Source organism: Doryrhamphus excisus, chromosome 21 (assembly GCF_030265055.1).
Source record: "Doryrhamphus excisus isolate RoL2022-K1 chromosome 21, RoL_Dexc_1.0, whole genome shotgun sequence".
In the NCBI taxonomy this organism is placed as follows: Eukaryota; Metazoa; Chordata; class Actinopteri; order Syngnathiformes; family Syngnathidae; genus Doryrhamphus; species Doryrhamphus excisus.
Window position 1 is genome coordinate 10076519 of NC_080486.1, and position 14460 is coordinate 10090978.

Consider the following 14460-nt stretch of genomic DNA (forward strand, 5'->3'; position numbering starts at 1 on the left):
TGGCGGCCAAAGGTTCTTCCAATCGTCGGGGTCCAAAGTGTGGCCTGGGAGCTTTTCATGGCGCTGTATCTTGTTTTTGCGGCTTAATTTTAAAAAATGAAAACACTCAATCAAGGGTTCGATTCCACCCTCGGCCATCTCTGTGTGGAGTTTGCGTGGGTTTTCTCCGGGTACTCCGGTTTCCTCTCACATTCCAAAAACATGCTAGGTTAATTAGCGACTCCAAATTGTCCATAGATATGAATGTGAGTGTGAATGGTTGTTTGTCTATATGTGCCCTGTGATTGTATATAACAGTATAGTGTATAAAAATATTGTATACAACAATATAACAGTCACTAAAGTCATCATACAGCAACTTCACACTCAAATATACAAACATGTACCAATATGAATAATAAAAAAACAACTCCTTAAAAGGACTCCAAATTGTCCATAGGTATGAATGTTGAGTGTGAATGGTTGTTTGTCTATATGTGCCCTGTGATTGGCTGGCGACCAGTCCAATGTGAACCCCGCCTCTCGCCCGAAGACAGCTGGGATAGGCTTCCTCCCACATTCCAAAAACATGCTAGGTTAATTAGCGACTCCAAATTGTCCATAGGTATGAATGTGGAGTGTGAATGGTTGTTTGTCTATATGTGCCCTGTGATTGTATATAACAGTATAGTGTATAAAAAATATTGCATATAACAATATAACAGTCACTAAAGTCATCATACAGCAACTTTGCACTCAAATATACAAACATGTACCAATATGAATGTGAGTGTGAATGGCTGTTTGTCTATATGTGTGATTGGCTGGCTGGCGACCAGTCCAGGGTGTACCCCGCCTCTCGCCCCAAGACAGCTGGGATAGGCTCCAGCACCCCCGCAACCCTCGTGAGGATAAGCGGTAGAAAATGAATGAAAACACTCTGTATATAAAACATAGCTGACATACAGGATGGCAAATTGTGCTGGACCGCATGTTCAAACCCAAGGACGCACTGATTATGTCACCATAGTGCAACGTTTAAACAAAAATGAGTCGGGCGGGAAGCCAAAACTCCGCTTAAATTGGCGTCCCTCTGGAAACAAAAGCCTTAAAACCAAATGGGATTCAAAATGCTGATGTTATAAAACAGGAATTCCTGTCCAAGAAAAGAGCAAGCGAGTAAATGGTTGTCACATGGAAACATATCGTAACTCACCGAGTTCACCGAGAGCATGGTCACTTTAGCTAAATGTGTTTCTTACATCATGACGCTTGGCTATGTCCTTCATCGCTATATAGTCTATTTAGAGCCCCCCCCTTTCAATGAATAACACGGACTCGGACACAGTGGGAGAAGCTGACAGGCCGCAACAACCACTAAATGGGGAAAAGGAAAGCAGTCAGTGTTTGTGGTGGATTGATTTATGTGTTTGTATACATGGAAAATGCATGACAACAAGCCACCATTGATCATTGAAAAATATTCCTATAGTAAGCCAATAATCTTAAGTAACTCCTATGGAAAGAGACTTATTGCTAAAGGCAATACAAGACGTTGATGAACTGTATCTACTACACTGGCCACTAGGTGTCAGGGTTGTGGATGGTAATGGTAATGGTTTAATTTCATTTGAACATGCATCAGATTACAATTGAATGCATCACATAATCAGTTCACAGTTCCACATGTCCAAAAGGAGTAGGAAGAAGCAAAGCTTATTAAATCCTACCCCTCCATCTGGTACTTTTACAATCAGTAACTGTTACATTTGTTCACTTCCTGCTTTCCTAATATAGTTAAAGTATTATTTTTATCATTTTTTTATTTTAACTATGAAGATTAACTATATCAGCAAGTTTAAGTGTTTTAAAAATAAGGAGTTAGTATGTTCTCTGTAGGCGGCATTATGAATTATCCTTACTGGCCTTTTTTGCATTACATTTAGCGAGTGAAGATGTATTCCAGCGTATCACTTCCTGTCCACATGTCCAGAAGACATTTAATTCAAACACACAAGTCATATTTATGTCTTAAATGTCTTATTTTCTCTGCCGTATTGGGTCATTTGAGTGTAACGGTGACTATAGGGGTGTTATTTCATGTCTGGAGGGCTCTAATTGAAAGTCATTCAGGTTTTATAGGGTCTAAATACAGAAATATTCCATACACAAGGACTATAGGGGTGTTATTTCATGTATGGAGGGCTCTAATAGAAAGTCATGCAGGTTTTATAGGGTCTAAATACAGAAATATTCCATACACAAGGACTATAGGGGTGCTATTTCATGTCTGGAGGGCTCTAATAGAAAGTCATGCAGGTTTTATATGGTCTAAATACAGAAATATTCCATACACAAGGACTATAGGGGTGTTATTTCATGTATGGAGGGCTCTAATAGAAAGTCATGCAGGTTTTATATGGTCTAAATACAGAAATATTCCATACACAAGGACTATAGGGGTGTTATTTCATGTATGGAGGGCTCTAATAGAAAGTCATGCAGGTTCTATAGGGTCTAAATACAGAAATATTCCATACACAAGGACTATAGGGGTGCTATTTCATGTCTGGAGGGCTCTAATAGAAGGTCATGCAGGTTTTATATTGTCTAAATACAGAAATATTCCATACTAAAGGACTATAGGGGTGCTATTTCATGTCTGGAGGACTCTAATAGAAGGTCATGCAGGTTTTATATTGTCTAAATACAGAAATATTCCATACACAAGGGATTACTGTTATATAGTTTTAATTTGTTGTGTACAAAAAAAGCACAATATGTCACGTTACCATAACTTTTTGGACAATTTCATACACCGTTTAATATGATTATTGCATTGTTTTTTATCCCCTCAGGTACCAGCATGAGATCAGTCTTTTCAGGTAAGAATTAGAAGCAATAGTGATACATTAGCATTAGCTTCATGCAGCTAAGTGCTCACACTGTGAGAGCCTCTTTGTCTACGGATGACCTCACTTCTTGAGCCGTGTCGCGAAAGAACTTCCAACCACGGAAGCCTCCAAAGTCGTTGAATTCAATTATCTCTGCAAGCTAAACGGTGAGAGGAGGCCGTCCGCGCGTCGCTTCCATGAAGTCACGAGGTGGCTTGAAGCGTTTCCACGCTGCGCTCCCATGTTTGGAGGAGAGGCGGAGAGCGTCTGTCTGCGGTTCTTCTCTTGTGGCTGCCGAGGTGCCCGCAGTTCCCAGTGTCGGTGTGCCAGCCTGGAAGGAGATGTGAGAGGCGGGCTGCCGCTTGGCTATCACAGAGGCCCCGCCATCGCCACGGCGACCCGCTCAAAGACGCGCTTGTGAAATATGGTCGTTGGAAGTTGGACCGGACAACGCCAGGCCTCATTTTCCAGCCCATGTTCAAAATCTGATATTAAATGACACCGTTATTATTCCCATAACGGTTTCTAGGAAACTGATGTTTTTATCTGTCACGCCCGCAGGACTTTAAAGACCAAGACCGGCGATATTGACCCAATCCGACCAACTTATTATGCAAGCCGCTGGACATTTTCAATGTGAGACATTATTTTTATAAATCCTATGAATGAAAACTAAATTGTATACTTTTTTTTCCACCAATATTCATAGACAAGGTACTGTTACTATGTGATATGATGATTATTATTATTATTCTTTGCTCTTAAGCATGCTACAATTGCATTTTTTTTCAGTCACATTTTGACAGCAGGTACAATTTGTCGCTAACGCCGTCCTTAGTTCACACTCCAAACCAACAGAAGGGGAGCACTCCAATGTTGGTACTCTCCTGGTACTCTCTGCAGTTGAGCAAAATAAACATCCTACTGTTTTCCACCTTACGGTATGTATTGGGAATCTGGTGCCGTGGTGTTCTTACGCTTTCAAATGCCACACCCGCGTATTGATTATGCACTATGAATATATTAAAGGAATGCTGTTGGTAATAAAAATTATTTGGTGCTGTTCACTTTTCTGCACATGACTTTTTGGTCTGTATTTGTTTTATATAAAGTACATGTTGTGGTTAATTTTGTTTAGTAGCGTTTTGATATTTAAAAGTCAGAAATACTAGAATTATGTATCATACAACTGTCAGCTACTAAATTACCACATTATATTATAATATATTATTATATATATTATAATATTATAATTATATAATTGTAATATTTTACAATTATATAATTATTTTTAAATATTTTTTTTAAATTATATAATTATAATATTTTATTTATTTCCCCACATCAGAGAAAAGATGTGTTTATGTACCGTGCTTTCATTTCAGTCATGTTTTGTGGTGTTTTTATACACAAAAAATATATAATAATATAATTATTTTTTAATTGTAATATTTTATAATTATATAATTATTTTTTAATAATTATTTTTTTAATTATATAATTATTATATTTTATTTATTTCCCCACATCAGAGAAAATATGTGTTTATGTACCGTGCTTTCATTTCAGTCATGTTTTGTGGTATTTTTATACAAAAAAATGTTGTAAAATAACATTTATATTAGCTGAAATGCATATAAACATAGATTATGTTGCTATTTTTGGTGTTTTGTATGCATACAGTTGCATTTTTTTTACAATTCAATCAGGCTTTTTTCACCACAGCGCCTTCTTCTGGATGTGGTGGGTCACTGCCCTACCGATCTCGTCGGCTCAGTCTAACCCTGGTTGATGAAACCGTGGTTTTAAAGTGTAAAACCCACTCCAAAAGACACCATGACGACACATCTCATCCTTGTGAACCCTTCTTGAGTCTTTTTGGCGTGGGTGTCCTCATCTCATGACTCCGTCTTCGAGGATGCGGTCAACAGTGTTGTCAAGTGTCCAGTGAGTGATACATAGCACATAGCGTTTGGATTCATATCCATATATCAACACGTCATGTGAGCGGGATGTGGTTTTCAAAGGTTAAAGATGACATTCACATAATAGAATCCCAATGGTGCCTTTTAATAGCCATAATCTCACCATAAATGGTTTATTATCTCCGAAAAAAAAGATGATTTTTAAGCTTCACATTCCACTTTAGTAGTACAAGCCGAACCCCATATTCGCCACATGCACAAATCAGCGGCCTGCTAACTGTTCATACTCTTTTTCTCTCTAGTTCATATTTCTGCACCGCCTTGCCGTTTATGTCAGCATAAAAAAAAAATCAAAGCATACGCAGACTTGGACCAAGGCTGAGCCGTTTGAAAGACGCAGACTTGAGTTACCGCCGCAGATGTCACTCAAAGACTCTGTTGCTTTATCTCCATATGCTCATGTTTGTGTATTACAACCTATCAAGATCAACTGCTGGACCTAATGCTGATATCTTATTCATCACTGTACTCCATACCTCACATTGCTGCCACATGGTCAGTTTCAGCTCGCTTTTTTTAGTTTAGTTTGCACAATGTTGAGACTATCGATGATAAATAATTTGAATTATATTAAAATAGAACAATAAATTATACAATTAATAAATGAAATATATGTCATTGATTTGATCCAGTAGTCCATCAAGCATTTAAATGTAAAAAGAATACTAAATATATATAAATTAAATGCAATTTAATTCAGTTTTCATTTAATGTAAAAAAAAGAATATTTATTTAGCACAATAGCTAAATAAAAACTGGATTATGGGGCATTTAAAGATTAAAAAATATATATAATTTAATATAATTTTATGTAATTTCATTTTACACATTAGCAGATTTAGAATATAAACTTTCCATTAAAAAATACTATTAAACTATTTTAATTTAATGTAATTATGTTGTTTACATTGATCATGAAGACTCACTACTGCCACTTATGGTTTAAACTGGAACTGCAACATTTTCGGCCACTATCATAATTTACCGAAGCAACATTGGAAAAATGTTAAACAATAATTTTATATTTAAATAAAAATACAATTTAACGTAATAAAAAAAATTATCAGAGGAAATATCAATTATCCACTAGCCATTTATTACTACGAGCCATTGAAGACTCACTACTGCCTCCTTTGAATCAAAGTAGAACTACAACACTTCCGGTAACCTGCCATGCTAGCATAGTAGCATCGTGGCTAATCAGAGACACCTGGTGTTGACCAACATTTTGTCAGGTTGGTCAGTAAGGTTTTCATGCGTAGGCATGAAAATGATTTTTTAATATCGAAATTTAAGTATTGAAGTCTGGAAAATTAGTTGTTTTTTTTATGGAGTGTGCTGAATGCAGGTTCAACGTTGTTTTTTATGGCGTATGCTGATGTGCAAGATTACCGTAAAGGACGTCGTAAAGGTAAGGTGACCGCATGTAGCATCTATTTAGTCATGTTTGGATTTATATTTACTTATCATAATTACTTTTTGTATATTTATATTTTGTGTAATTTGTCGCAATCTATGGATAGATGATTAGCTGATGCTAATTGTTGACAGCTGTGCCGTTTTGCCAGTGTGGAGTCCATTTTGATGGGTTGCCAGGCTATGCTAATGCTATTGTTGATTAGCTAGTGTGTACATTCTACAGCTCTGCTGTGTTTACAGTATTTGTGCCGTGACAAGTGTCGATCTCGATTTGTTTTGATAGTTGTCGTGAGGGATCGCTCTCTAAGTAAGCCACACCATAAAAAGTACCGTATTGTTGTTCTAAATCCGGGAGGATTACATTGGCAGAAATCCTGTATGATTGTCGAAATCTTGGGAATACTTCTAGTTTCAAATCGTAGGCCTCATAATGGAGGAGTTGTGTTTGTATCTCCTTAACTTTCACACTAATACACACTACTTGTTCCCGACCGCAAATGTGGTCGCCCTTCCAGACATTTGGAGATCATTTCAAAGGCTTGGCTGGCCCAGTTTGGGGTGAGGCTGAAGACCTGGGTCCAATGACTCATCCCAGATCACTGCCTGTCTCAACAACCAAGGAGGATCCTTGCTGGTATTATTTACTTCAAATGCACACGTCCATTCTGCGACTCTGTACCGTTCAAAGATCCTCTACATATGACAGGAGCACCTTACTGGCACCAATTAGTGAGCCTGTATTTGACAAGATCACTGGTGGTCTAAGGAACTTTGGGGAAAAACGTTAGTCAAAGACCCTCTATATATGACGGAGCACATTGCTGTTTACTAACTACAGCAAAAATGTCAGTCAAAGATCCTCTACATATGATAGGAGCACCTTACTGGCACCAATTAGTGAGCCTGTATTTCTCAAGAGCACTAGTGGTCTAAGGAACTTTGGGGGAAAACGCTAGTCAAAGACCCTCTATATATGTAGGAGCACATTGCTGTTTACGTAACTACAGCAAAAATGTCAGTCAAAGATCCTCTACGTATGATAGGAGCACCTTACTGTCACCAATTAGTGAGCCTGTATTTGACAAGAGCACTAGTGGTCTAAGGAACTTTGGGGAAAAACGCTAGTCAAAGACCCTCTATATATGACGGAGCACATTGCTGTTTACCTAACTACAGCAAAAATGACAGTCAAAGATCCTCTATATGTCAGGAGGTCATTGTTCTTTTGAATTAACTACAACACAATCTTTTGTCAAAGATCCTTTATTTGACAGGAGCAACCTTTGTTTTGAATGATCTGCAAAAACACTCTCGTAGTGTAAGAAAGTGCAGCAAAAATGCTAGTCAAAGATCCTCTCCTTATGACAGGAGCACCTTACTGGCACCAATTAGTGAGTCTGTATTTGACAAGAGCACTGGTGGTCCTAGGAATTCGCGTGGGGGGGGCGCTACTCAAAGACCCTCTATATACGACGGAGCAAAATCAGACAAAGATCCTCTATATGACAGGAGGTCATTGTTGTTTTGAACTAACTACAACACAAATGACAAAGATCCTTTATTTGACAGGCGCAACCTTTGTTCTACTGCAAAAACAAACACTAGTAGTGTAAGAAAGTGCAGCAAAAATGCTAGTCAAAGATTGTCTATACGACAGAGCACATGCTGCTTTGAACTAACAGAGCCCTCTGTATGACAGGAGCACGTTGCCGCTTTATATGATGGAGGACATGACTGTTTTTAACTAACTCTTGGGTTCGCTTCAAGGTTTCTTGCCCAGAGGGAGTTTTTCCTTGCCTCGGTTGCCAAGTTCTTGCTCATATGGGGTTCTCTTGGTTTCTCTTTTCACTTTAGAAGAACGGGATCATAGACCTACTTCATGTGCGAAGTGCCGTGACATAACTTTTGTTGTGATTTGGCGCTACATCAATGGAATCGAACTAAGGATCGGAAAAATGCGAGTCAAAATCAAATGTGAGTCTTTGAAGGAAAACACCAGTCAAAGATTTTGTTCATTTTGTGAGTTGTATGCCATTTTTCACAGACTCCACTGCCTCACATATGACGAGAAAGGACAGGGAGAAGCGGCCGGGTCATAATGTGTAATATCACTTGGATCTACTTCAGAGTTTTGGAGGTGTGTTTGGCTTCCTTATCATGTTGGAAAACACAGTTTCTAATTCAATACATGTTTGAAATCATGTTTTTAATTTGGGAACCGCAGCTCCCCAGTATCGTTAGCACTCATGCAGCCCCTGACCGTGATACCACTACCACAACACACTTGTCCAGGCATCCCTTGTTTTATTTAAGGAGACCATGATAAGTGGAATATTTTCGATGGTCATAAAATAGGTTTTTAATAGTATTAGAGCCCTCTGCACATGAAATAACACCCCTATAGTTATTGTAACGCTCATATTACCCAATATTATATGGGGTATACTATACTATGGTGTTGGACAGGAAGTGAGATGAGAGTCGAGTTGCACTGTTCAGGTACATGTCGGATATTTGGAAGCTATAGTAACACTTGGATCTACTTTAGAGTTTTGGAGGTGTGTTTGGCTTCCTTATCATGTTGGAAAACACAGTTTCTATATTAATACGTGTTTGAAATCATGTTTCCAATTTAGGAACCGCAGCTCCCCAGTACCGTTAGCACTCATGCAGCCCCTGACCGTGATACCAGCACCACAACACACTTGTCCAGGCATCCCTTGTTTCATTTAAGGAGACCATGATAAGTGGAATATTTTTGATGGTCATAAAATAGGTTTTTAACAGTATTAGAGCCCTCTGCACATGAAATAACACCCCTATAGTTATTGTAACGCTCATATTACCCAATATTATATGGGGTATACTATACTATGGTGTTGGACAGGAAGTGAGATGAGAGTCGAGTTGCACTGTTCAGGTACATGTCGGATATTTTGAAGCTATAGTAACACTTGGATCTACTTTAGAGTTTTGGAGGTGTGTTTTGGGTTCCTTATCATGTTGGAAAACACAGTTTCTACTTGAATACGTGTTTGAAATCATGCTTTTAATTTGGGAACCGCAGCTCCCCAGTATCGTTAGCACTCATGCAGCCCCTGACCGTGATACCACCACCACAACACACTTGTCCAGGCATCCCCAGTTTCATTTAATAAGTTGAATATTTTTAGTGGTTATAAAATAGGTTTTTAATAGTATTAGAGCCCTCTGCACATGAAATAACACCCCTATAGTTATTGTAACGCTCATATTACTCAATATGGTATGGTGTATACTATACTACAATACTCCTGTTTGTTGCTGTGAGTGTGTCCCGGTGTTGGACAGGAAGTGAGATGAGAGTCGAGTTATATGTCTGGTGCTTGTGTGTCTCACCAAACATTAGCGTAACATTACTGACACCTAGTGACCAGTGTAGAATACATTCCCCATAAAACAGCGTCCTCTGAACGCCATCAATGAAGTAATTTACCAATACAGTATATACATTATTTGTATTTCAGTTAATTCCGCCATTTTTATGCTTAAATACTTAATGTACGCAAATATTAACCATGAAACAGCAGTATTTATTCAAAGATGGCGCCTTGTTCATTTCAGGGAAAGTTGCTGTTGCTAAGCGAGGAACATTCCAAGTTTTTGCTTCTCCTCCCGTCCATGCAGTTGTCAAACTGATGCCGTCAAAGGGGATGCTGCCAAAAGCCTGATGTAAGTACCCCCTCCCCCCCCACAACCCCCCCATCCCTACCGCCGAATGGTACTGCTCAGCAGTCACGATGCGTTCCTCTCAGAATCATTGAAAGAAAACATTGACAAACAGGAACATTGTGTGTGGGGGGGGGGCACATGTCGTGACTAGTAAGGTATGGCGGATAAATTCCCCCGTCCATCTTGGTTGCCAGTCATCCTACAATAAGTATTATTGTAGGACCCCGGGGGGGGTTCTCATGTAATCATATTTAATATCCCAGTCCACTCCATTAAACAAAGCATTTACAGCCCCCATTTCTTCCTCCTGGCTGTTCCTTTTAACTAATCCTTGCGTCATCGTTGGTCCGACGCGGCCTGGAAAATCCCAAATTGGAATCACCGTAGATATTTTAGCCGCACTTTGGCTCATGTCACCGACAGGCCAGACGATAAATGACAAGAAATCGGTGATAATGAAGTAGCTCCGTCATGCTTTGACTGCCACGGTGATTGAATCTTGTACTGGGGTTTTTGCGGCCGACCCAGGATGCATTTCCTGGAACCTGACTAATCGGGTGGGTGGATGGGTGGGGAGAAAGCAGTGTGCATGAAGTAGTGATTCATGTGACTGGTGCGGGCATTGATGTGAGGGGGTTGAACTGTTGTGCCAGGCCTCCACAAGAGGGCGCTTGGTTGCTAAACACTAAGTCTTCTTTTCTATATTCATTCATTCATTCATTGTTTTTGTACCGCTTATCCTCATAAGGGTCGTGGGGGATGCTGGAGCCTATCCCAGCTGTCTTCGGGTGAGAAGCGTTGTACACCCTGGACTGGTGGCCAGCCAATCACAGGGCACATATAGACAAACAACCATTCACACTCACATTCATATCTATGGACAATTTGGAGTCGCCAATTAGCATGTTAGCCACCTAGCATGTTTTTGGAATGTGGCAGGAAACCGGAGTACCCGGAGAAAACCCATGCATGCACGGGGAGAACATGCAAACTCCACACAGACATGGCCGAGGGTGGAATTGAACTCGGGTCCTAGCTGTGAGGCCTGAGTGCTAACCACTAACCACACATGGCCGAGGGTGGAATTGTACAAATGAAAACATTTTAAATGTACCACTTCCACACAGAATAGGAGAATTAATTTTTACTATTGTCATGTTGGATCAAGTGGTTAGGGCTCAGGCCCCACAGCTAGGAGACCCAAGTTCGATTCCACCCTCGGGTATCTATCTGTGTGGAGTTTGCATGTTCTCCCCGTGCATGTGTGGGTTTTCTCTGGGTACTCCGGTTTCCTCCCACATTCCAAAAACACGCTAGGTTAATTAGCGACTCCAAATTGTCCATAGGTATGAATGTGAGTGTGAATGGTTGTTTGTCTATATGTGCCCTGTGATTGGCTGGCTGGCGACCAGTCCAGGGTGTACCCCGGATAGGCTCCAGCACCCCCTGCGACCCTCGTGAGGATAAGCGGTAGAAACTGACTGGTTGAAAAACATGGCTGCCGTCAAACAAAATGTCTAATTGTCCACGTAGAAGGTGCCACATATGTCATTTTAGTCATGTGTCTTCAATCAACGTTTCTGTTCCAGCAATTGTACGTCGATTTACGTTCGATGTTTTGACATGTTTTTCCTCCCAAGTTTTGCTTTGTGATCCTCACCTGGCCTGCGGTGCCGCCTGTCACACGCCGACCCCCAAAGAACAGTCGGGGTTTGATTTAGAGCGACATGTGGTTTGGTGCTGCTTTGTGTCCTTGCAGTTGGTGTGGCGTTACCCAGCCTTGGGTTTTGGAGATGGCCCCATATGGTGCTGAGGACATCTGAGGCGCTCTCAAAGCGGGGAAAAAAAAGTGAAAATGGTTATTTGATACTTTTGCCATGTCCGACTTTTTTTTTTTATGCAATTTTCTCATCACCTTTTATTTTTCGAGTTCTAAAAAGAAATGTTGTGTAAAAAAAAAAAATACATGTGTAGTTTATGAGGCCTCCTCTCCACCCATAAATGTAATTGATAGCTCAGGTTAGTAGTGGAGTGAAGACAGACAGACAACTGCTGAGACACCCCTGCGTCTTGGACCCTGTCCCTAATGTAGTCCCGTTTGGTCCACCCCTCCCCACCCCATCCGCCCCTTCCCACCCCACCCTCTGCTCCCTCTGTGGCTGTCAGAGCTGAACAGAGGCGTGGAGACGACCACACAAAGGAAATATTTGTCCAATCTGTCCAAGCAAACTTCCCCCGATTGAGCGCTGAACTTTCCCATCGCGCTCCGAAGGAACCGACGCAGGAATGACGCTTGGAATCACAGTAAAAAAAAAAGTGATATTAAAATATATTTTCCTTTTAATATCACATATTTGAAGTGATGAGAGTAATATTAATGTTAAAGTAGTCGACATCCAAAGTGCGGGCCCTCAGTATATTGTAAGAATGAATGAACGACATATACATAGTGACTCTCTGCGGTGTGTGTGGGGGTGGGATGGGGGGGGGGTACACCCGCCATACTTAGATTCCCGAAATTCCATAATGTCAAGCCACAAATTGTCACTTTAACTTTGTTTACATTTGTATGATAAAGGTTATAATAGCAATATTGTCATTTCTACATCCGTCCATTGACTTTCTTTGTTCTTTATCCCAGGGACAGTTGTAAAAAAAAAAAAATCCGGTTTCCCAATTCCGGAGAGGATGTTGCCCACCCTCGTGTGTGTGTGTGTGTGTGTGTGTTGTTTGCCAGTGTGAAGTGAAAAGGGTTGCCAAGGGTGGTGAAAGCATGTTGTTTGCTCATGTCCAGACCTGCAGAATGGATGACTTCTCTCTGGTGGACTTTTCTTCTAACATCAGCCCTCATTGTGTGTGTGTGTGTGTGTGTGTGTTTTTTTTTTTTTTTTGGAGGGGGGGGGCATGGAAACGCAGGAAGACTGTGAATGGGCAGTGAAAGTTGATGGAGGGGTCATAAGCGATGAGGTCGGTATCAATGTGAAAAAAAAAACAATTTTTGCGGGTAGCGATGATTCTGATGGTCCACTAATGATGAAACAGGAAGGGGGGGGGGGGTCGATATGGACGACAACATTGTCATCCAAGACAAATCAACCCATTCTTCATCCTAACCTCTCAGGCTCCAAAGAGCCATAAAACTTCAAAGCATCATCTGACTTTGTTTCCCTTCATATTTGCCCCCCCCCCCCAAAAAAAAGGGTTTTCTGGTAGGAACCAAGGGACCAGGAAACGTTCATTCAGCAGTTGTTGATACAGATGCTTCCAAAATAGGTACTAAGTAGATGTCAATCAGGACACCTCATTGTGGCGCCCTCTATGGGTTGTAGTGAAAATGAATGGTCATTGACTTATGGACAATTAGTTAGCTGTCTTCGCAATAATATTCCAGTTGATGGCGGCCATGTTTTTCATTCATTCATTCATTTATTTTCTACCGCTTATCCCCACGAGGGTCGCAGGGGTGCTGGAGCCTATCCCAGCGTGGTACACCCCGGACCGGTCGCCAGCCAGCCAATCACAGGGCACATATAGACAAACAACCATTCACACTCAAATTCATACCTATGGACAATTTGGAGGCGCTAATTAACCTAGCATGTTTTTGGAATGTGGGAGGAAACCGGAGTACCCGGTCCCCCCCAGGAGTAGAAGAGCAGTGGATCCTAAAAACCATTATGTTCCACGGTGCTAGAGGTTGACCCATTTAGTTGCATTGAGTTGTTGCACCAGGTGATGCAGTTCATGTGTCCTGAAACTGAACGGGTGCGGGGTGGGTCGGTCGGGGGGGGGTTGAGCAACCCCACAGTGCAGTTGCGAGTTGCTGACAGGTGTAGCACGACGAAAGGTGAAAGGTCAGCAAAGTTTCCAAGGCACTTACAAGTCTGGAACTGCTTCTGGGAAGGGAAGAGGGAAGAAGCGAATCCCGTCTTTGTAAACCTTGCCATGTCATGATCTCCTGTGCAGTACTTAAGCTAGCTATTTGAGCTATTACAAATGTAATATTATTATTTAGGCCCATCAGCATGGGGTTAAACCAACATTGGGAACGGGAGGGAGCCAAGCTCATTAGAGATGTTGCGGAGGGGGTGGGGGGGTCAGGTTACACGGCGTCCACCTCCAGTCCTGCTTTCAACCGATCACAATTGATGCTTTTTTTTTCAAGCCGCTCAATCATTAACTCTACATTGTCCAACTCCCAGTGAATGCGTCTTAGCAGTTGTGTGTTGTTGCGCCTTCCTCGCCTTTTTCTTGACGCCGCCGCCGCCCATGAGTACGGGTGTAAGAAAATACTATTTCGGCGATATATCGCGATACTTCGTTCCATGATAGTGTATCCATATTAAAAAGTATGATATCGATATTTTTAGGCATTTATCATAGAGTGTACATGGTATTTAGTGTATATGGTCCACTTAGCGAGACACCATTAGGACCTGCCGCTAGCAAGCAATGCAAAGGTGCTTTTGTGT

The 14460-nt window shown here is 41.0% G+C and overlaps 2 protein-coding genes across 15 annotated transcripts in view; both read left to right on the forward strand.

The window, feature by feature from the left end:
* c21h8orf34 (chromosome 21 C8orf34 homolog) overlaps window positions 1-5478 on the forward strand; it is a 54650-nt gene extending 49172 nt beyond the window's left edge. For 2 of the 5 annotated variants that reach the window (XM_058059688.1, XM_058059687.1), the window contains 2 exons: window positions 2838-2864; window positions 3435-4032. In XM_058059688.1, the coding sequence (XP_057915671.1) occupies window positions 2838-2864; window positions 3435-3442 (35 nt within the window). In that variant the 3' untranslated portion in view covers window positions 3443-4032. Of the gene's footprint in view, window positions 1-2837; window positions 2865-3434; window positions 4035-4598 lie in introns of those variants that run through there. The other 3 variants (XR_009120490.1, XR_009120491.1, XM_058059686.1) reach the window with 3 other exon arrangements.
* Window positions 5479-5786: 308 nt separating this feature from the next.
* sulf1 (sulfatase 1) overlaps window positions 5787-14460 on the forward strand; it is a 76004-nt gene continuing 67330 nt past the window's right edge. For 2 of the 10 annotated variants that reach the window (XM_058060196.1, XM_058060202.1), the window contains exons 1-5: window positions 5787-6269; window positions 6793-6911; window positions 8132-8251; window positions 8322-8414; window positions 9881-9988. The gene's annotated coding sequence lies outside the window, so the exon portion shown is untranslated. The remainder of the gene's footprint in view (window positions 6270-6792; window positions 6912-8131; window positions 8252-8321; window positions 8415-9880; window positions 9989-14460) is intronic. The other 8 variants (XM_058060203.1, XM_058060205.1, XM_058060204.1 and 5 more) reach the window with 7 other exon arrangements.